We start from the raw sequence: 22,955 nt of genomic DNA on the forward strand, positions 1-22,955 counted from the left end.
TGTTACCATCATTGTTGATTCAATCCATTGCTTACTTTTTTATCAGCTTTGGTAATACATTAAGTTGCTTTACTAACTTGCCTAATGCCTATTTCTGTGTCAAAGTGTTACTGCCGATTGCCAAGTACTAATTCTAGTGAATCTCTGTGTCATTGCATGCCCCTACACTCAACCCAGTGTGTCAGAGGAGCTGAGGTTCTTGAGGAGGTTGAGGCAAAGAACATAGGACCCATTCTAATAAACGTCTCCTACGGGAGTAGCGCTACAAACCTGAAGAGTAATGTACAGCAAACCATCACAATCAGTAATCATCTACTATTCCCTTTATTACCTTGTGGTGGAAACATGGAATCCATTTGGTTGCTGTGGGTTACTGTACAATGAACTTGCTTTTGTCACTGTTTCTGTACTAATTTGTTACTCTGTTTTCTTTGTTTTTTTTGCAGCTAATGATAAAGGAAGCTACGCATGATTTATTTCAAGCAACCAAGCAAAGACTTTTTATTAGAAGCATCAAAATCTTAATTCCTTTAACCTGGTCACAAAAAGCCACTTATGGCAATCGTGGAAGAGAAAATTATGAGGAGGTAAGATACTGATTCTGAACAGAAGGATGAGACCAAAAAAAAAAAAAGGTTGTTAATATATATATATATATATATATATATATATATATACAGTATATAGATATATATATTTATACACACAGTATCTCCCAAAAAGTGAGTACACCGCTCACATTTTTGTAAATATTTTTAATATCTTTTCATGTGACAACACTGAAGAAATGACACTTTGCTACAATGTAAAGTAGTGAGTGTACAGCTTGTATAACAGTGTAAATTTGCTGTCCCCTCAAAATTACCCAACGCACAGCCAATAATGTCTAATCTGCTGGGAACAAAAGTGAGTACACCTCTAAGTGAAAATGTCCAAATTCGGCCCAAAGTGTCAATATTTTGTGTGGCCACCAATATTTTCCAGCACTGCCTTAACCCTCTTGGGCATGGAGTTCACCAGAGCTTCACAGATTGCCACTGGAGTCCTCTTCCACTCCTCCATGATGACATCACAGAGCTGGTGGATGTTAGAGACCTTGCACTCCTCCACTTTCCATTTGAAGATGCCCCACAGTTGCTCAATAGGGTTTAGGTCTGGAGATATGCTTGACCAGTCCATTACATTTTACCCTCAGCAAAGCAGTGGTCGCCTCAAAGGTGTGTTTTGGGTCGTTATGTTGGAATACTGCCTTGTGGCCCAGTCTCCGAAGGGAGGGAATCATGCTCTGCTTCTGTATGTCACAGTACATGTTGGCATTCATGGTTCCCTCAATGAACAACACTAATGCAGCCCCAGACCATGACACTCCCACCACCATGCTTGACTGTAAGCAAGACACACTTGTCTTTGTACTCCTCACCTGGTTGCCACCACACACGCTTGACACTATCTGAACCAAATAAGTTTATCTTGGTCTCATCAGACCACAGGACATGGTTCCAGTAATCCATGCCCTTAGTCTGCTTGTCATCAGCAAACTGAGGGCTTTCTTGTGCATTATCTTTAGAAGAGGCTTCCTTCTGGGACAACAGCCATGCAGACCAATTTGATGAAGTGTGCAGCGTATGGTCTGAGCACTGACAAGCTGACCCCCCCACCCCTTCAACCTCTGCAGCAATGCTGGCAGCACTCATACCTCTATTTCCCAAAGACAACCTCTGGATATGATGCTGAGCACGTTCACTCAACTTCTTTGGTCGACCATGGCGAGGCCTGTTCTGAGTGGAACCTGTCCTGTTAAACCGGTGTATGTTCTTGGCCACTGTGTTGCAGCTCAGTTTCTGGTTCTTGGCAATCTTCTTATATCCTAGGCCATCTTTATGTAGAGCAACAATTTTTTTTTTCAGATCCTCAGAGTTCTTTGCCATGAGATGCCATGTTGAACTTCCAGTGACCAGTATGAGAGAGTGAGAGTGATAAAGATAAAATTAAATTATTACAAAAATGTGAGGGTTGTACTCACTTTTGTGAGATACTGTGTATGTATGTATGTATGTATGTATGTATGTATATATATATATATATATATATATATATATATATACATACACACAGTATATATTTTATATACAGTGGGTACGGAAAGTATTCAGACCCCCTTAAATTTTTCACTCTTTGTTATATTGCAGCCATTTGCAAAAATCATTTAAGTTCATTCTTCTTCCTCATGAATGTACACATAGCACCCCATACTGACAGAAAAACACAGAATTGTTGACATTGTTGCAGATTTATTAAAAAAGAAAAACTGAAATATCACATGGTCCTAAGTATTCACACCCTTTGCTCAGTATTTAGTAGAAGCCCCCTTTTGATCTAATACAGCCAGGAGTCTTTTTGGGAAAGATGCAACAAGTCTTTCACACCTGGATTTGGGGATCCTCTGCCATTCCTCCTTGCAGATCCTCTCCAGTTCTGTCAGGTTGGATGGTAAACGTTGGTGGACAGCCATTTTTAGGTCTCTCCAGAGATGCTCAATTGGGTTTAAGTCAGGGCTCTGGCTGGGCCATTCAAGAACAGTCACGGAGTTGTTGTGAAGCCACTCCTTAGTTATTTTAGCTGTGTGCTTAGGGTCATTGTCTTGTTGGAAGGTAAACCTTCGGCCCAGTCTGAGGTCCAGAGCACTATGGAGAAGGTTTTTGTCCAGGATATCCCTGTACTTGGCCGCATTCATCTTTCCCTCGATTGCAACCAGTCGTCCTGTCCCTGCAGCTGAAAAACACCCCCACAGCATGATGCTGCCACCACCATGCTTCACTGTTGGGACTGTATTGGACAGGTGATGAGCAGTGCCTGGTTTTCTCCACACATACCGCTTAGAATTAAGGCCAAAAAGTTCTGTTTTGGTCTCATGTGACCAGAGAATCTTATTTCTCACCATCTTGGAGTCCTTCAGGTGTTTTTTTAGCAAACTCCATGTGGGCTTTCATGTGTCTTACACTGAGGAGAGGCTTCCGTCGGGCCACTCTGCCATAAAGCCCCAACTGGTGGAGGGCTGCAGTGATGGTTGACTTTCTACAACTTTCTCCCATCTCCTGACTGCATCTTTGGAGCTCAGCCACAGTGATCTTTGGGTTCTTCTTTACCTCTCTCACCAAGGCTCTTCTCCCCCGATAGCTCAGTTTGGCCGGACGGCCAGCTCTAGGAAGGGTTCTGGTCGTCCCAAATGTCTTCCATTTGAGGATTATGGAGGCCACTGTGCTCTTAGGAACCTTAAGTGCAGCAGAAATCTTTTTGTAACCTTGGCCAGATCTGTGCCTTGCCACAATTCTGTCTCTGAGCTCTTCAGGCAGTTCCTTTGACCTCATGATTCTCATTTGCTCTGACATGCATTGTGATCTGGAAGGTCTTATATAGACAGGTGTGTGGCTTTCCTAATCAAGTCCAATCAGTATAATCAAACACAACTGGACTCAAATGAAGGTGTAGAACCATCTCAAGGATGATCAGAAGAAATGGAAAGCACCTGAGTTAAATATATGAGTGTCACAGCAAAGGGTCTGAATACTTAGGACCATGTAATATTTCAATTTTTCTTTTTAATAAATCTGCAACAATGTCAACAATTCTGTGTTTTTCTGTCAGTATGGGGTGCTATGTGTACATTCATGAGGAAGAAGAATGAACTTAAATGATTTTAGCAAATGGCTGCATTATAACAAAGAGTGAAAAATTTAAGGGGGTCTGAATACTTTCCGTACCCACTGTATATATGCGGTCAAGGACAATAGCCTATTCAAATGAATGAGGTGAATCGCACTGCACCTGAATCGCATGTGAATTGCACAAGAAATCACAGCCTGTGCAATTCATGGTGTGAACTAGCTCTTAATAAATGTTTGCTTTTAGATTTAATACTGATTTAACATTGTAATATAACATTGTAATGAATACAGTGCTATTATTACTGACATATTTGATAATAATAGGTCCACTTTTTTTATTGTTTTACCCGTAATGCCCCTTTCACACTGACAGATGGATCGGGTCCATCTGTCAGTTTTTTAGGCAGGTCTGAGGAGACTATGCATAGCTCTCACCTGCTGGCATCCGATCCAGGCTGCTAAAAATGGACAGATAGGGATCCGTTCCCCCTCGGTCTTGCAGATTGGATTACAGCCATATGCAAATAAACAGACAGTCCGTGTCCATCCGACCGACCTATAGAGAAGAGTGAGTTGTGTCTGTGTCCACTCTGCATAGTGGAGCAGACACAGACATGTCATCCACCTGATCAGCAGACAGATTCCTCGCTGAGCAGGTGGATCTGCTGGGCGGAGTCCGTCCTGTCTGCAAGGGGCCTAAAAGATTTATTATAGTTTACACAATGTACAAACAAGTACATAGTTACATAGTAGTTGAGGTTGAATAAAGACAATAGCCCATCCAGTTCCACCTGTGTAGGTGTGAATCATTTCCCATACCCCTAAATGTTTTTATCCTTGAGTTGTACGTCCAAGAGTCTTTTAAAAGTAGCCATACTTCCCGAAGTTACTACCGTTTGTGGTAGAGAATTCCACAGTCTTGTAGCCCTCACTGTAAAGAACCCCCTGCGTTGCCTGAGGTTAAAGCGCTTCTCCTCTAATCACATTGTATGGCCTTGTGTCCTCATGCATTCCTTGTGACAGAACAGGTTTTTTTTTTCTACAAAAAAAAAAAAGTACAAAAGATAACATATAATATCATGCAACCAACATTTGGTATCTTAAGCTTAGTACACACATGCCGATAGTTGGGCGACATCGGCCAGTTAAAAAAAAAAAACAAGCGACATTCAGCCCGTGTGTATGGCAGCCCGTTAGCTGAGAGCGCTGACTGTTGTGGACTGGTGTGTTCTGGTAGGGGGCACAGCAGGGGAGATTACTGTACTAACAACGGATTGTTAGTACAATGACTCCGATCTGAGCTGTGAGGTTTTTTCCATTCAACCCATTGGGTTGAAAGTTAAAAAAACTAGTGGTGTATACCCGGCCTTAACATCACAAGGAAACAAGGACATGAGGTACAAAGTAGTACAAGTGCAGAGTACAGGTACAACATAACAACAAATACCCTACAGAATGCACAAAAATATTTTTTTTATCCCCAGCCGAGGGGATGTAAGGAAAAAAGGGGGGGGGGGGAGAGGAAATGGAACGGGGGGAGGAAAACCACTTATGCCCAAGATAGCAGCAATAGTTGCCCCATATAATTCAGGGAGCATGCACAGATGCTGCCGCAATGGAGAAGACAATACAGCAAAAGTAACTCGTTTCAGACACCACTGTCTCTCACTGAAATAAAAAAAAAAAAAAAAAAAATTTCTTACAAATATAGAAAATGTTCACAAAACCACCAAACTTAAGTAATGTTTCAGTAAATGTATTGTGGTAAATGCTCTGCATGATGGTGCTGTACTATAACTAACAGTACTAACTGCATAAGATACATAAACCCATACTGGAACTGCAGTAGTTATATTTCGTTTTATCCAATAGGCCAGCTCATGTAAGAATCAAAGAGAAATTGTGAAATTATAAACAGCATGTATATATGGGATATCCATTTTATTCTCTTTTACCAGGCAGATGTTATCATTGCCAACACATTCTTGAATATCAGGTATAGTCCTTACACACAGCAGTATGGGGGTTGCGGAGAGCATGGACGGTTTATTCATCTGACTCCAGACTTCTTGATGAATGAAGATTTGATCTCAGTGTATGGAGCTCATGGTGAGCACAATTATCAGTAATCAGTTATATGTAAACTCTGCCCAATGCAAAAGGTAGCTATACCCCATCATGGCAAAAAAGTAATCTATAGTACTAACAAGCTAACACACGTTCTGTGGGCCAATCACAGGAGCAGGAAGTTACAGGTAATTATGTATACCAGTTGTGTTTATTATACCCCCAAAAGAAGAAAGCCATGTTAATATTTATTTGATAGTTTATGGAAACCAAAGCTAGCTACATGTTGAACTAAATATTTTTACGAACACTAAATTCTACAAATAATTAAACATGATTTTTTTTTTAAATAAAAGTTGAAATACCTTTGAAAAATCCTGCATTGAATGAATGTCAAACCTTCTTGACATGTTTTTCTGAGCATCTAACCTCTTCTGATCAATAATTTTGCAATTGTAGGAAAGTTATTTGTCCGAGAATGGGCTCGCCTTCGTTGGGGAGTCTTTGAGGAGTACAACACTGACCAGCCGTTCTACATTTCACCAAACCTTCAAGAAGAGGCAACACGGTATGTTTTCATCTATTTTCTTAGAAGATGTAAGGAAAAGATTATACATTATATACAGTACAGTGATCAGCATAAATGAGTACGCCCCATTTGCCAGAAAACCTTTACATTCCTTTCAGAATCAACATTTTCTATGGGACATTATACTACAAAATACTCCCACAAATGCGGACCATTGATTGCATTTCCTAACAAATTCTTTTAAGACCATGTTGCAAAAATGAATACACCCCAATGAAACAAATTTACAGAACAATACCTGTTGCACCACAAATACACTCAGCTCTGTCAGGGATGACAACACATGGGGATTGTTGGGGATTAATTGTAAGAGGTATTTATGAGCTTTAAGAGATATTTTTATGCAAAGATCAATTTTAGACAAAAAATCCTTAAGCACTACAGGTGAATCTAATTATTCATTTATCAGGTGTCCAGCAGACAGTTGATTCTAAAAGAGCATTTGGGACCTTTCACGTGGGCTTTCCGATCAGTTTCGCCTGTCAGTTTTTCAGGCAGACCTGATTGAACGCTCCATGTACCTCTATGGGGGAGCAGATGTGAGCGCTGACATGTCCGCTGACACCCACTGCTATCCGATCTGATCCTGTTCATGAAATGAATGAGAAGTAACGTCACCGATAGACTTATTATGGAGCTTCTGTTTTCGAGTGCCTTTCCTGAAACCACCTCCACGCTGAAGCCACCGCTGACAGCTCAGCATTGGCTGTAGAATAGGTAACTGCTGTGATTTTTGCCTTACAGGGTTAGATAGATTAGGTTTAGAATGTGGCACACAGCAGGTTTAGCGTTAGCAGAGGCATACCTATGGTCTCCAGCCCCCTTGCCAACCTCCCCCCTTCCTCAATATCCCCCCCCCCTGCCAACCTTCCTCAATATCTCCAGCACCCTTGCCAACCCCCCCCCCCCCTTACTCAATATACCCTCCCTCCCTTCCTGAAATCTACCTACCCATGCAATCCTCATCCCATGCAGCACTCACAGAGCCAGCTGTCCAATAAATGGCTATCCTCACTTTCTCCCTGCTGTTTTGCCTGTCTTGGCAGGGGAGGGGAGCGGAGGGGGCGCCCGATGTCTGGTTTGCTCTTTGTGTCATGCTGAGCCCTGGGTAGTCACGTAACACCCGGCGCTCCTACGCAGACCGCAAGGGGGAGGTGCTCCACCTGTGTACTGTGCATGCGGTTCCTTGATGCGGATGCCAGGGGCACATGCTGAGCGGAGGGTGCAAAAAATCACTGCTGGTGCTAATACTGCCAATTGATTTTTGTACCCCCAGGGGTGTTGCTAGGTAGGAAAAAGACCAGGGGCTTGAGCCCGAAGGTAAATTTGATCCCACAACGTCCCTTTCTAACATCAGAAGGGGGCATGAAGATTAGCGCCAGGGAGCTTTGCCCGGTGCTGGATATATATATGAGTGTAACACCAATTAGAGCATTTTGATGGGATGACACCTCTGGACCCCTTTACATTACACAGCCCCCCCACACCTCTGAACCGCTTTTCATTACATAGTGCCCCCCCCCCCACACCTTTGGACCCCTTTTGCATTACACAGCCCCCTCTCCCAGAGTTGTACGGAGTGCAAGGTTCAAGAATGAGTTACGTACAGAGTACAAGGTTCAGGAATGCATTACGTACAGAGTGCAAGGTTCAGGAATGTGTTACATACAGAGTGCAAGGTTCAGGAGTGCGTTGTACAGAGTGCAAGGTTTAGGAATGCGTTGTACGGGGTGCAAGGTTAAGAAGTGCGTTGTACACGATGCAAGATTCAGGAGTGTGTCATACGGGTTGCAAGGTTCAGGAATACGTTGTACTGGGTGCAAGGTTCAGGAATGTGTTGTACGGGGTGCAAGGTTCAGGATGCATTGTATGGGGTGCAAGGTTCAGGAATGCATTGTACAGGGTGCAAGGTTCAGGAGTGCGTTGTACGGGGTACAAGGTTCAGGAATTAGTTAAACTGCAAAGACGCCAATTAGTTAAACATTGCACACTTATCTTAAAATCTTGATTAGCAGCATACAGGAGCCGAGGGAAGAATGGCAGCATCAGATAGAACATAAATGAGTGAAGCTTATAGCAGGACATGCAGCAGTGTAACATCTATCCAAGACAGCCAGTGATTGGTGGGCAAGTCGGGGCGGCTGCAATGAGAGTGATTGGAGCTATCAAATTGAAGCAGTGATGTCGGGATGGGCGGGACTGATATGCGGGGCTCCGCCCCTTTGTTCCAGCCAACATCGGCGGCTTGTATACATTTCTGGCCGGGGGGGGAAGGTGGCAGGGGCCGGGACCAATTGTAACTACTATATGTGCACCCACAGCAGTGTATAATTCAGGTTTATTATACACCGGTGTGGATGCACATACAGTAGTTACAATTGGTCCTGTCCCCTGCCACCTTCCTCCCCAGCCAGCGGCTGTTTGTCTAAAAAGTAAACAGGACAAAGGGGCAGAGCCCCACATATCGGCCAGCCCACCCCAACATGAGTGCTTCATTTTGACAGCTCCACTCGCTTTCATTGCGGCGGCCCCTGGCTTGCCTGCCAAATCACTGGATGCTGGATGGATGTTACACTGCTGAGGTATGTAGCCCCGAGTTCCCAGCCAACCCCAGGCCTTGGGACTAATAATTTTAAATAAGCAATAAGAGACCCGGGGCTTTTTGGGGGCCCACTTGGGGCTATGACCCCGGTCAGCACCCCCCCTGCCAACGCCATTGGCGCCCCTCCTCTCGCCGGTGCCCCTGGCAGGCGCTGGTCTCGCCAACCCCTTGGTACGCCCCTGAGGGTTAGTTAGGTTTTGCCTGGACTTATCCTTTAACTTTTTGAAGTGACTGCGTAGATTTTTGGAAGATTTGTTCAGGCCTGTATTTATTACTGAAAAATCTTTTCATGAGTAAAGCAGTAAAGCAAATGTTGCCTTGTAATGTAATTATATGTAAATACATGATCTGCCTGACAGTAACTTGTGTATTTTTATAGTTTCTTCTTGAAAATGTGCAATTAAAAGTTCATAAATAGCCCAAGTATGCTTTTTTAAATTTTTTTTAAATTTTATTGCAGATGTTCGGTCAATATTAGTGGTATTTACAGAGTTCCGGAGCACAGGGAAGATTCTTGTCTAACCAAGAGTTGTAAATTAGATCCCAAAACTGGTCTGTATGAACAACAATGCACTTTCTTTCCAGAGAAGAATCAGATTGCTGGAGAATCTATCATGTATTTCCCTGGTCTGCAGTCTGTGAGTACCGTTTTTAATAATATTTTGACAGTATAAAAGCAACAGGAGTATTGTAGAGTGTAGAGCAGCAAACAATTCTCGCATGCTCTATTTAGACACTAAGAAATGGCACATAAGTGGGAGGGAAGTAGAACAACAGAGAATCTTAGCAATCAAATTAGGTCTTCTCTAAGATCACAGGTGCGCACCTAGCCATCAAATAAAGTGAACTGAATGAGCATGTTTTGTGTGATAAAATGGATAGAACAACAAGAACAATATAAACACTGGTAGGTGGTCATCTATTTGATCATTGCTTGAATCATTATATGGAACAGTAAAACCCTAGACTTTGAGATCGAGACCATACCGAACCATAAGCACCGGCTGTAGACCCACCAGGTTGGAAAGCCCACATCCAGTGAGCACAGCTCTCAACAAGTTCTATTCATTTCCAAACATTATACCGGACCCACATATGGGACTTTGGACACCCAAATGTAACATTGATAACTTAAGGGTAACTCCACTTTCGTGGGGGAAAATTGCAAAGAAAAAACAATATAACGTATACAATTGCGACACAAATCATATTGTAATTGAATGTTATTAAAACACTTTTCCTTTTCAATCTGCAGCTGTTGTAATTTTCTGAATTTGCAATGCAATATGGCTACCTGGAGCTTTTCTGTACACAGAATGTATACTGACCACACCCCAGAAACATCATATCCTGCTTGTGTGATTGGCTCACTGTTTTTCCCAGAAGTCTGCCTAAGATACAAGTCAGATTTCTGGCATCCCCTGCAGTAAAAATGTAATTTTTTGTGAGATACTCCCAGTATGAGCACGTCTAAAGGGATGCAGGCCCAGCAGATTTCCTCATTAGTGTCCTGCAGCTGCCACAGCTGATAGATAATTATGAAACATTAGACCCACTTAGCACAGAGGCACAGAGGAACAATCAATGATTTCGGCAGAATAACAAAAGGTAGGAATCTGCAACAAAGTTTGTTAATCTGCAAAATAAACGCGCACTTATGGGTCCTTCCCCCACTCCCTATTCCTAAAATGTCCAGATAGTGACGTATTGCTATTGCGAGTGTTTTTAATAGCTATGACGAACAATATGGGGGATAACGGGCATCTCTCCAGAGTACCCAATGAGATTTGGATCAGACCCGATCTATGGCCATGCATAACTATCAGGGGTGTGGGTGGGCTATATAGTGAGTGCAGCGAGGTCAAGAACTTGGGACCAAAATTCCATCTCGACAATACCCGGAAAAGGAAGGGCCATGATAGAAGGTGGAAAGCTTTGCTGATGTCAAGGTACAGCAGTATCCCTGTCCTATTCATCCTGCCATCCCAGGAGGAATGAAGTATGGATATGAGGTTGATTGCTCTGCCGACCTGGACGGCTGCCTGTCTATGCGGCAGAAAACCCACCTGATCAGAGTGTATATAATCAGCTAAAAACGTCGATAGACGATTTTTAAGAATTTTGGTGAATTATTTCAGGTCGGTGTTAACCACTTGCTGACCGCCCGCTGCAGTTAGTACTACGTTGGTCCCGTGCGTGGTGCTAGGGCAGCGGGGATGGCGATGCACAGGGCTGGCAGAACCGATTGCTGCCTGACACCCGCGATCGCTCCCCGCTGAGAGAGAAGAGCGGTCAGCTGTTGTAAACACAGCCGATTGTTCTTCTCCCTGAAATGATCACAGAGCTCATGTGATCCTTCTATATAGGATCACATGTCTCTATGGTCATTTCACAAGCCACGCCCCCGACAGTTAGTAAACCCCTAGGCTTACATTTAACCCTTTGATTACCCAGTAGGTTAACCCCTTCCCTGCCAGTGTCATTATTACAGTAAAAGTGCATATTTTTAGCTCTGATTACTGTAGTAATGTCACTGGTCCCCCCAAAAAGTGTAAAAAAGTTCAGTTAGGGGTCCGATCTGTCCGCAGCAATGTCGCAGACCTGCTAAAAAACGCAGATTGCAGCCATTACTAGTAAAAAAAAAAAAAAAAAAATACATAAATCTTTGCCCTAGTTTGTAGATGCGATAACTTTTGCGCAAACCAATCAAAATACGCATATTGTGATTTTTTTTTTTTACCAAAAATATGTAGCAGAATACAAATAGGCCTGAAAGGATGAAAAAATTAGATTTTTAAAACATTTTTGGGGATGTTATATAGCAGAAAGTGAAAATCGTTTTTTGTTTTTTTTTCAGAATTGTCGCTCTTTTTTTGTTTATAGCGAAAAAAATATAAATCACACAGGTGATCAAATACCACCAAAAGAAAGCTCTATTTGTGGGAAAAAAAGGACATCAATTATATTTTGGTACATGGTCGCAGGACCGTGCACTTTTCCGTTAAAGTAACGCAGTGCCATTTTCGCAAAAAATGCCTAGTTATTAAGGGGGCAAATCCTTCCGGTCCACAATTAAGGATATGGGCTGATAGTTAGCTACATCGCTGTGGTCTTTGTGGGGTTTAGGAATGAGGAAAATAAATGCTCTATTAGAGTCGAGTACCATGACTGTTTGCAAGCTTTCCATCAGACACATTGAGGTAACTGGAAGGTTGGACGAATCCACTAGGTTTAGCTATTCCCTCAACTACCGGTGACAGCAGGGAGGTTCCTATTAAGGGGCAAAATTACTACACTAGAAGTTTCTCACCTTGGCTCATGACTCCTACATAACTCCTAATATAGACAATGGGAAAACAGTGTTGCAGTGCTGAATCTGTACCATTACTCAGGCACCCCAGCCACAGTTTGGAGGGTAGCACCCTCAATTTTGTTGCGTTTTTGCATTCAGTTTTCATGCATTTTGTGTTTTTAATTTCCCCCTTTAAAAACCCTGTAAATAGCTGGTTGCTAAGGAGCGGGCCCAGAAGCCAGCCGCTGCATACTTAACAACTGATGAGTCATTGGCTGTCAGCGGGGTTCCCCACTGACAGCTGAATGTAAAAGAAAAAATTGCGAGCAAAAAAATTTGTAAAAAACACGCCATGTGGTCCCTCCCCAAATTCATACCAGGCCCTTTGGGTAACCCCATGCCAAAATGTTTTAAAAAAAATGGCGTGGGGTCCCCCCCAAAATCCATACTAGTATGCAGCCCAGCAGGTCTGGAAAAGAAGGGGACGAGCGAGCGCCCCCCCCCCCCAACCATTACCAGGCCGCATGCCCTCAACATGGGTTTTTTCTTCTAAGATTGCCCTGCATTTGGCTCTATCCATCTTCCAATCAACTCTGACCAGCTTCCCTGTCCCTGCTGAAGAAAAGCATCCCTACAACATGAGGCTGCCACCGCCATGTTTCACGGTGGGGATGGTGTGTTCCGGGTGATGTGCAGTGCTAGTTTTCCGCCACACATAGCGTTTTGCTTTTAGGCCAAAAAGTTAAATTTTGGTCTCATTTGATCAGAGCACCTTCTTCCACTTGTTTGCTGTGTCCACCACATGACTTCTCGCAAACTGCAAATGGGACTTCTGCTGGCATTCTTTCTTCTTGCCACTCTTCCATAAAGGTCAGATTTGTGGAGTGCGTGACTAATAGTTGTCCTGTGGACAGATTCTCCCACCTGAGCTGTGGATCTCTGCAGCTCCTCCAGAGTTACCATGAGCCTCTTGGCTGTTTCTGAGATTAATGTTCTCCTTGCCCGGCCTGTCAGTTTAGATGGGCAGCCATGTCTTGGTAGGTTTGCAGTTGTGCCATACTCTTTCCATTTTCGGATCATGGATTGAACAGGGCACGGTGAGATGTTCAAAGCTTGGAAGATTTTTGTATAACTCAACCCTGCTTTAAACCTCTCCACAACTTTATCCATGACCTGTCTGGAGTGTTCCTTGGCCTTCGTGATGCTGTTTGTTCACTAAAGCCCGTACACATGATCAGATTATCGAACGATCTGTCGTCCGTTTTTTGTAGCATGCTAGTCTGATGTGGAAAGTGAAGAGGTTATTTTCATACGAATTTTCCCGTATGACAGAATTCTACTTCAGAAGTGATGTCATGTGCTGGATTGTTTTGTATGTGTTCTTTCCTCTCTGAGCATCCCTAATCTTGCTCTTAAGATTTTTTTCCCGTCGATATCCATACTAAAGAGACAAAAATCAGACGTTGTGTTGACGGACGACAAAAATGATATAGCCTGCACATCAGGATTTTGTTAGCCGAAAAGTCAGAGTCGGCTGTCAAAAGCACCATACTAACAATCCGAAAATCGACAGATCGGTCGTCGGACGAATTTTCCCTACAGATTTTCTTATCATGTGTATGGGCCTTAAGGTTCTCTAACAAACCTCTGAGGGCTTCACAGAACAGCTGTATTTATATTGAAATTAAATTACTCACAGGAGGACTTCTAGTTACTAATCAGGTGACTTCTGAAGGCAATTGGTTCCACTAGATTTTAGTTAGGGGTATCAGAGTAAAGGCGGCTGAATACAAATGCACACCACACTTTTCAGATATTTATTTGTAAAAAATTTTGAAAACAATTTATCATTTTCCTTTCACTTCACAATTATGTGCCACTTTATGTCGGTCTATCACATAAAATCCCAATAAAATACATTTACGTTTTTGGTTGTAACATTGTAAAATGTGGAAAATTTCAAGGAGTATGAATACTTTTCAAGGCATTGTGTGTGTGTGTGTGTGTGTGTGTGTGTATATATATATATGTGTTGTGGATTTTGTTAATGTGATCTGACCTCTTGTTAGAGGGTGGTTACGTTCATTCTCTATAGTCACACCCATGTAGCAACCCTCTCTTGCTCACTCCTGATATGGACTAGGGACTATGGCAGGGGTCTCCCAACTTTCTAAACAAAGGGTCAGTTTACTGTCCTTCAAGCTTTAGAGGGGCCAGACTGTGGCCAGTGGGAGTAGAAAATGCCTGGGCATCATTGCCCCATCGTTGGTTTCAATGGGAGAAATAGCCCCCATTGGTGATATCAATGAGAAGAATAGTGCCCCATGGATGGTGTCAGTACAGGGAATGGTGCTCCATCATTGGTGTTAGTTGGCGGAATAGTGCCTTAAGGGCCAGATAAAGGCAAGCAAAGGGCCACATAAAGGCAAGCAAAGGGCCACATAAAGGCAAGCAAAGGGCCACATCTGGTCCCCAGGCCTCAGTTTGGAGACCACTGGACTATATGATTTGTAGCATGCATAGAGCAATGCACATGACTGCAACTAATGTTCACTGCTCATTCCAAACAGACACAGGAGAGAAAAGGAGAGGTTCCGGAGCTCGCCAAGGAGTAACAAGAAGCAATTTAATAAAAAATAGAATACAGGGTCAATAAATAGTGGATGTTAATGGATCATTTCTGGAAAATAAGGATAGTGTTTAGTATAACTTTAATTCTTAATGGTCAGCATAACTGGGAGTGTGATAGGGTTGTGTTCTATATGCCTGCATACTTTGTGCTTAAAAAGCATACTTGTAAAAAAGTTAGTAGTTATGTCTTTTCAACAAAAAAAAACTCCAACACTCAGGGCACCAATCAGGAACAGAGATGTAATTTAATTAGAAAGTGCTTCTGTCTAGTGCCTAGATCTGTGTTCCAGTCCCCTGTGTGTCCTACAGCACTCACGCATGCTTCCCTTTCCCTCCCTGAGCAACTAGTCACCACCCCACATTCTATCAAAAGACGGCAAGCCTATCAATATAGCAATATACAAATATCGACTTTCAGAAAAGGTAATACTTCTATAGGATCTTTGGAGGAGTTACAGGAATAAGTAGAGCAGCAGTCAGGATCCCAAATAAGTCATGGCACCAGAAGATAATTGCACTGTAGACACTGTAGATGGGAGATTGGTTTTCTAATGACAGGTATGCTTTAAAATAAAAATGAAAGAGTCAGAAAGCTCTATAGTGATTCTATTAGGAGTTCCTTTCCTTTACAGCTACTCTTCTCCTTTGATATACATAGGCCTGCTGCTCAAAAGCAAAGAATCAGGTTTTTGCTTCAGTTTCCTTGATAAAAAAAAATAATAAATCTGATATCTGACATTCCATAGACATCACAGATGGATTTGCTGACCCAGTACTTATGAATTAGCTCCATATTTTTCATAATGTGCCAGAAACAATATACTTTCAGCACCCCCTCACTTTGTTAAAGAGTAACTCAGGGAAAACTCTAATCTATAGATGTTTACAGTCAGCAGATACAGTTTCAGTGACTCTTTTACCCACTAACCTTCCGCACACATTGCAGATAACTATACACGATGTGCCAGCTGATGGCTGCATCTTCCATGATAAGTGGGTCTAAATGTCACTATGATATACCATAATACCATACAAAAACTGAACTGAAGATAACAACAGCACTTTCCTACAGCAGCCTTTTTCAACCAGGGTGGCAAGGTACCCTGGGGTTCCTTGAGGTTTCTTCAGGGCTGCCTTGGCAAAATGACTAAAAATTGCCCCAAAATTGTATACAAACGGGCTTATGAATAAAGCTGCCTTTTAGTTACACAAAGCCACAGGTTTTCATTGGGCACCCTTACAAACTTATTGAGGGCACCTTGGCTGAGTGATGGATAAAAATCAAGAGAGAAGAGAAATACTTGCCAGTACCAGTTTGCAAAAGTGTATTTGCTATGGAAGAATAAACATTGGGTGTCCCAATTGTGAGCATGTTGCTGTGTTATGCAAAACAAATAGAAAAGTTTTTACATTTTTTTTAGAGAGGAGCCTCAAGACTGTCCATTATTTTTAAAGGGTGCACAGAGACTTTCCATTATTTTTAAAGGGTGCACCGAGACTGTTCATTATTTTTAAAGGGTGCCTTGACTGAAGAAAAGTTGAGAAACCCTGTCCTAGAGCAACCAAACAGGTTTTATATTGCCAATAAAGTAACTGGATTTGCCGCTAGGTGTAAGTGCTCCATTCTTTGTACATCAACACACCGTGTGAACAATGAAGTCCTGATGCCTGAAAAATGTTATATATAGTTTACTGTACTACACAGAATGCATTATATACACAGCATGTGTTTGTAATATAGTGTATGAGTATTTTCTGCATTTGAATGGTATTGTACAGAGACACAGGGCTGTTCCCATCTATTCCTGACGCCAAAAAGAACATCTATCCCTGACCATAGAGATAGCATGCCTTTTAAAAATCTCAAGCCAGGACTCCAGCATTGGCAGGTTGTAATGCAAACTGAACCACCCTCTTCCCATTATAATTAAACATTTTTTATTAACATAAAACATCTAAAGGTATTCATATCTGCAAACCAAATTGTGCAATACTGTACATACAGTATAAAGATTTAAAACAATGACTCTACCACCATCTTGTGGTCATTAAAAATACTACAGTTTCTCTTTTCATGGAATATTTGTAGCTGATTTCTGAATTTTGTCAGCCTCTTGTTGCAGGCTGTGACTTTCTGTGCCTCTGTCTACTCTGTCACTGGGACAGAAAGGGAGTGTAAACCAGACTGCAATAAAATCCTGACAGAGATTCTAATTCTTCCCCGCTCTATTCAAAACAAAAGTTTTGGGCAGTCTGTTTTTATTGTTGGCAGTAGGTTAGTATCAACTTTTTAAGGACGACCATTCTTATCCATAAAGTGGACCTTCTGGGTCAAACGGAAGGCTCTGTTTTTTGTCAGCCCCTTATCCTCCAACACAAATGCATTTGTAAAAAAAACCATTACCTCTCCTTTTCCCCCTCACTATAGTTTGTGTGGGATCAGAGGGTGCATGTTAACTAAGGCCATGTGCAGTGCCTTATTGCAAATTCAAATCCCATAGTCCATATTCCATAGTCCATCACAGAATTAAGTAATAGAGGGTGGCTATGTTCCTACATACAGTGAGAATGAACTTAGCCATCCTCTAATAAGTAGTCGGATTTCCTAAGCGAAGATAAAGACTTGAGATTTGAAGGAGGCTGAGAGCAGACTTTTTTGGAGTTAAGAATATATACTTGAATGGATTTGTTTTTTTAAGCTTGAGTGTCACTTTAAGTATAACAGAGTCACAGGGACTCATGCAACCCAGCTGCTGCTGCTCTGTGTCCCTCCAGCACCCTGACAGAGGCTTGCACGTTGGAAGTATCTCCTTTTAAAATCGCGCCGTTTGTGGTTGTATTGTGCATGCGCAGCATGCTAAGCGGCATTCACGTGCATGCCAATTGCATCATGACACGCTCCTCCTGCTCCACACGTATGCTTCTTTTTAAATGGCGAATATTCACACGTGCGAATGATCCTTTGTCACAGACACATCACTGAAGGCACATTCCTCCCAGTCAGAGGAACAGGCAACACCCTGAGAGACGCTGCATTTGGAACCATACTCTGCTGCTTACAAAATTACCAATTATCTGACAAGAATGAATTTGGATCCCACCAGTACAGCTAACTTATATGATTAGCTTAAGCAGCAATAGTTCCTGATGTGAACTAAGAACCCGAGGGAATTACCTTTCATACATGGATCAGACAAAAGAATGATACATGGTGACCTATCCTTGAAAAAGGCATTAAGCCGAAACGCGTAGGATAATTTTCTGGATATTTACTCTGAACGAGTTCCAAGCCTGACACACATGCATGGAACAATAAGAGACAAATGTTCAAAAGGTCACCTATTTCACCTTGTCACTTAACCTCTAATTTCCTCACCTCTCCACTAATGGGTCTCGAACCCATACACGACAATCCGTCTATTACCTTGTAAAACCTTAAAAAATAAATTGTTGAAATTTTTACTTATATGCCATATAACTTTGTACACTCTTGCCCTTAAAGTCCCATATAACCTGGTTTGAGGCACCAAAAACCTACACAAGTATTACCCCAGGGACGGTGGCAAAACCTTATTACAGGGCCATTTAGAGGATCAAACCCCTTTTTCCACAGACACTGACTGTGACACTCATCCACTCTGTCACCCATTCTTATACCCTTTGTGTCACTTGACCTGTCTTTCACTATGTGAGAGAGAGAGAGACGCACAATGACTCACACTAAGAGAGAGAGACGCACACTGATTCACACTATGTGAGAGATTGTCTTTCACATAGACTGTGAGACAGAGTGTCACTCTCTCTATGTCACAGACAGTGTGAATCCTCTCCATTGAATAAAAGGTGCTATAGGGAAGAAAGGAGAGGGGGATCCTTTTGTGTGGGAAACATGTATTGGTCGCCAGCGGCATTTCAGTTGCCACAGCCAATTGTCCCAATTCCTGGTTTGAGCACCGCAACCACTGTTGGGAACCCATACATGTCTCCCACTCCCCTGCCCTCAATGAGCATCTTTAAAAACAGAATAGAACCCACATGATTGTAAATGCATCATGGGATGTACCTTTACTCTTACCAAATAAAACCTGTGGTTTCTTTTCAGTTTTCAAAGATGCTCATTGTGGAAGTAGGAGCCATGCACGGGTTCCCAGCAGTGGCTGTGGGGTTCAAACCGGGAACTGGGACAACTGGCCTAGGCAACTGAAATGCCACTGGCAACCAATACATATTTCCCACACAAAAGGATCCCCCTCTCCTTTCTTCCCTGGAGTAGCCCTTATTCAATGGAGATGATTCACACTGTCTACGACATAGAGAGAGTGACACTCCGTCTCACAGTCTCTGTGGAAGACAATATCTCACATAGTGGGAGTCAGTGTGCGTCTCTCTCTCCGACATAGTGAGAGACAGTGTGCGTCTCTCTCTCCGACATAGTGGGAGTCAGTGTGCATCTCTCTCGGTCTCTCTCCCTCTCACATAGTGGGAGTCAGTGTGCATCTCTCTCTCTCTTGCATAGTGGGAGTCAGTGTGCGTCTCTCTCGGTCTCTCTCCCTCTCACATAGTGAGAGACAGGTCAAGTGACACAAAGGGTATAACAATGGATGACAGAGTGGATGAGTGTCACAGGCAGTGTCTGTGTCTTACTGGGAGTGCATGATGGAGTGACACAGAGATTGTGGGAGGGTGAGTAGTACAAAGAGTGTGTATCACTCTCTCAATGTCACAGTGTCACTGAGTGTAAAGGGCCATACACACTATAAGATTTTCTGAAGACTTTTTCCTTCAGATTTACCTTTTCTATGTAGTGCAGGGGATTGCCAGATTGCATACAAATTGAAAGTGTTTAGGTTTGACCTCATATTATATGGTTTTGGTAAGTCTAAAGGAAAAAGTCTTCAGAAAATCTTATAGTGTGTATGGCCCATAAGAGTGAGTGGCTTAGACATTATGATGGAGTGTGAGTTACAGAGATTATGAGGAAGGGAAACAGACGCACTCTGCGCCACGCACAGTGTCATTTTACTGACATACTCTCTGTGATACAAAATGTGAGTGAAATGGAGACACAGTGTTATGCTCTTATTGACACATAGTGACAGAGTGTGACTCCACTGTCTATATCTCTGTCACTCTCTCTCTCACTCTGTCACCTAGAGATTGAGAGAATAAGTGACAGCATGAGAGAGAGTGTGATAGAGGGACGGTGATAGGGAGTTGGATCCTTATCTTTACGATGTTGAAGCCAGGTTTCAGGGACTAATGCAGATCCTTTGTTAGGCCTGAGATGATCACCAAGGTTCCTCATAACCCCCACAGTGGATCCTGCAAAAGAAATTCATGTGTAAGACTGCTAATCAATGCATGAAAACAAAATAAAAAAATTAAAATTACAAGTTTAATTAAATCAACAAGAATCTCCATATTGACCTGGACTACAACTTTTAGAGGGTTCCTGACAGGATGTACTGCTGCCTGAGCCCCCAGCTCCAACTCCCATCATTGTAGACACAAAGGAAAAATAATTTAATTTCATTCAAATTAAATGTCATTAGTCTGCTGGTGCAGATTCATGGTCTAGATCGCAAAAATAAGATTTTTTTTTAATAAACACTTAGCAGAACGTAAATTTATGACGGTCACCTTTTTACTTCTATAATTATATAAATAATTGGGGCGAGCCGGCACGCCGCAGCAGTGACATCAGTTGAACATTCCACCAACCCCTCGCAATGTCCGGTTGCGTTTACTGCAAATGCACAATGTGTTATACAGACCTCAATGTGTACTGTGTTATGTATGGTACAATATATAATGAACTGTGCTATATATATAACATTGTGCTGAATATAACACACTAAGCTTTAAAGGAACACACACAGCACATTGTATACAGCACAGTGTGTTAAATATATCACAGTGTCCCCATCAGAGTGCCCCTTTACATCAGTGTCCCCATCAGAGTGCTCCTTTACATCAAGTGTCCCCATCAGAGTGCTCATTTACATCAAGTGTCCCCATCAGAGTGTCCCTGTTAGGGTGCTGGTGGTAACCTGGCGACAGAGATAGGCCCCTATGTCCGCTAGAGGGCGGAGCTTGGACAGAACCCCCAAGGTAAGTGACACAGGCTAGCCTGAGGTGCGGAGTCTAAGTATCCACCGGTTTTCGCCAGAGCCTCTAGTGGTGAGGATGGAGTTTGCTGCGTGTGGATACCAGGTCGCGGTCCTCAGGGTCGCCCCACCAAGGGTGAACCGATCAAGGTCCGAAGGCGGGTAAACAGACAAGGGAGATCCGAGAGAATGGTCAAACAAGCCGGGGTCAGGACGGGCAGCAGGCGAGCGGAGTCAGGAACAAGCCAAAAGGTCAACAGGAAATCAGCAGCAAACAGGTCACAGGTTCAGGAACAATGGCAGGAGCTGAAGACAAGACAGCACTGAACCTGTGTGCTGATCCAGCTTAAATAGAGCTCTTTCTAGATGAGAGGGGTGGAGCCGGAATAGCCTGTGAGTCTTAACTCATCATCTGCCAGAGCCTTCCTGACAGGTTCCTAAAAGTCCCATTACATAAGAGTCCCCATCAGAGTGCCCCTTTAGATCAATGTCCCCATCAGAGTCCCCCTTACATCAGTGTCCCCATCAGATCAGTGTGCCCTTTTACATCAGCGTTCCCATCAGAGTGCCCCTTTACATCAGTGTCCCCATCAGAGTGCTCCTTTACATCAGTGTCCCCATCACAGTGCTCCTTTACATCAAGTGTCCTTTTACATCAGTTTCCATTTCAGAGCGCCCCTTTACCTCAGTGTCCCCATCAGAGCGCCCCTTTACCTCAGTGTCCCCATCAGAGTGCCCCTTTACCCCAGTGTCCCCATCAGAGTGCCCCTTTACCCCAGTGTCCCCATCAGAGTGCCCCTTTACCTCAGTGTCCCCATCAGAGTGCCCCCTACATCAGAGTCCCCCTTACATCAGTGTCCCCATCAGAGTGCCCCTTTACATCAGGGTACCCATCAGAGTCTCCCTTACATAAAAGTCCCCCTTCCATCAGTGTCCCCATCAGAGTGCCCCTTACATCAGAGTTCCCCTTACATCAGAGTCCCCATAAGAGTGCCCCTTTACAGCAGAGTCCCCATCAGAGTGCTCCTTTACATCAGGTGCCCAGATAAACTTCTATTTGTCCCAGTCAGAGCTGTGTGTATATGTACTCTACTCACGACAATATTCCCGCAATTTTCCAATAGGATTAATAGTTTTCTGTTGCGAGCATGTGCAGAGAGTGAGGCAGAATCTGACATTTCTATTCCACACCCTCCGCGCTCTCCGCGGTTTGCCTCTTGTCGGATAATACCTCAGAGAAACTGCGCATGCGCAGTGTCATCGTCACGCCAGCTGATCATCGGGGTTACGTACTGCGCATGCATAGTTCGTCGGATGCATTTTGACTGGAGGCATTGTTCGACAGGACACCGGCATTTAGCAATTTGTTCTTTGACTTAATATATATGATTCTGCTATTAAAGTCATGATTTTTGATTCTCTTTATTGAGTTTTGAATAATTATTCTATTACATCTTATTGAATAAATACTAGAAAAGACAAATAAAAAACTGCTTTTTTTTTGCAGATATCTGAATTCTGCACTGAAAATACTCACAACATGGAAGCTCCGACAATGCAGAATCGGATGTGTGACTGTCATAGTACATGGGACATTATTAAGAATTCCAGTGATATCTCCCTGTCACCTGCAAAAGATAATTTCAGCCTTCCTGAGCCGGTCTTCTCTCTTCTGCGCTATAGAGAAAGAGTGATCACTCTCTTGATAGATGTTTCTGGAACCATGGCTACCGTACGTGTTATAACCTGCATTGTTTTAAAAAAAAATTGTAGTTGATCAACTAGTAAAAGTTGTTGTAAAGCTGAGCTGTTATTGACAACTTTTTGAAATAATTTGCAGCAATCTTTTGCTTCTTTCAAAAATAATAAGGCCTTTTACAAACCATATGAACAGCGTGCAGAGGAGTTTGATACTAAAGAATATATCTAAGTATGTTTTAAGGGGCACAATACCCAAAACAAAATTAGGTGATACTTAAAAAAATAAATAAATAAGTTACAC

At 42.8% G+C, this 22,955-nt stretch overlaps 1 protein-coding gene across 1 annotated transcript in view; it reads left to right on the top strand.

Annotated features, from left to right (window-relative positions):
* Positions 1-22,955, top strand: part of LOC309562238 (calcium-activated chloride channel regulator 1-like) — a 61,281-nt gene that overhangs the window by 12,332 nt on the left and 25,994 nt on the right. Inside the window, exons 2-6 of the mRNA XM_082266359.1 lie at positions 447-587; positions 5,624-5,774; positions 6,192-6,300; positions 9,384-9,561; positions 22,461-22,685. Coding sequence (XP_082122485.1) covers positions 450-587; positions 5,624-5,774; positions 6,192-6,300; positions 9,384-9,561; positions 22,461-22,685 — 801 coding nt within the window. The 5' untranslated portion in view covers positions 447-449. The remainder of the gene's footprint in view (positions 1-446; positions 588-5,623; positions 5,775-6,191; positions 6,301-9,383; positions 9,562-22,460; positions 22,686-22,955) is intronic.

This window comes from Pelophylax lessonae (genome assembly GCF_965119305.1).
Source record: "Pelophylax lessonae genome assembly, chromosome: 8".
Lineage (NCBI taxonomy): Eukaryota > Metazoa > Chordata > Amphibia > Anura > Ranidae > Pelophylax > Pelophylax lessonae.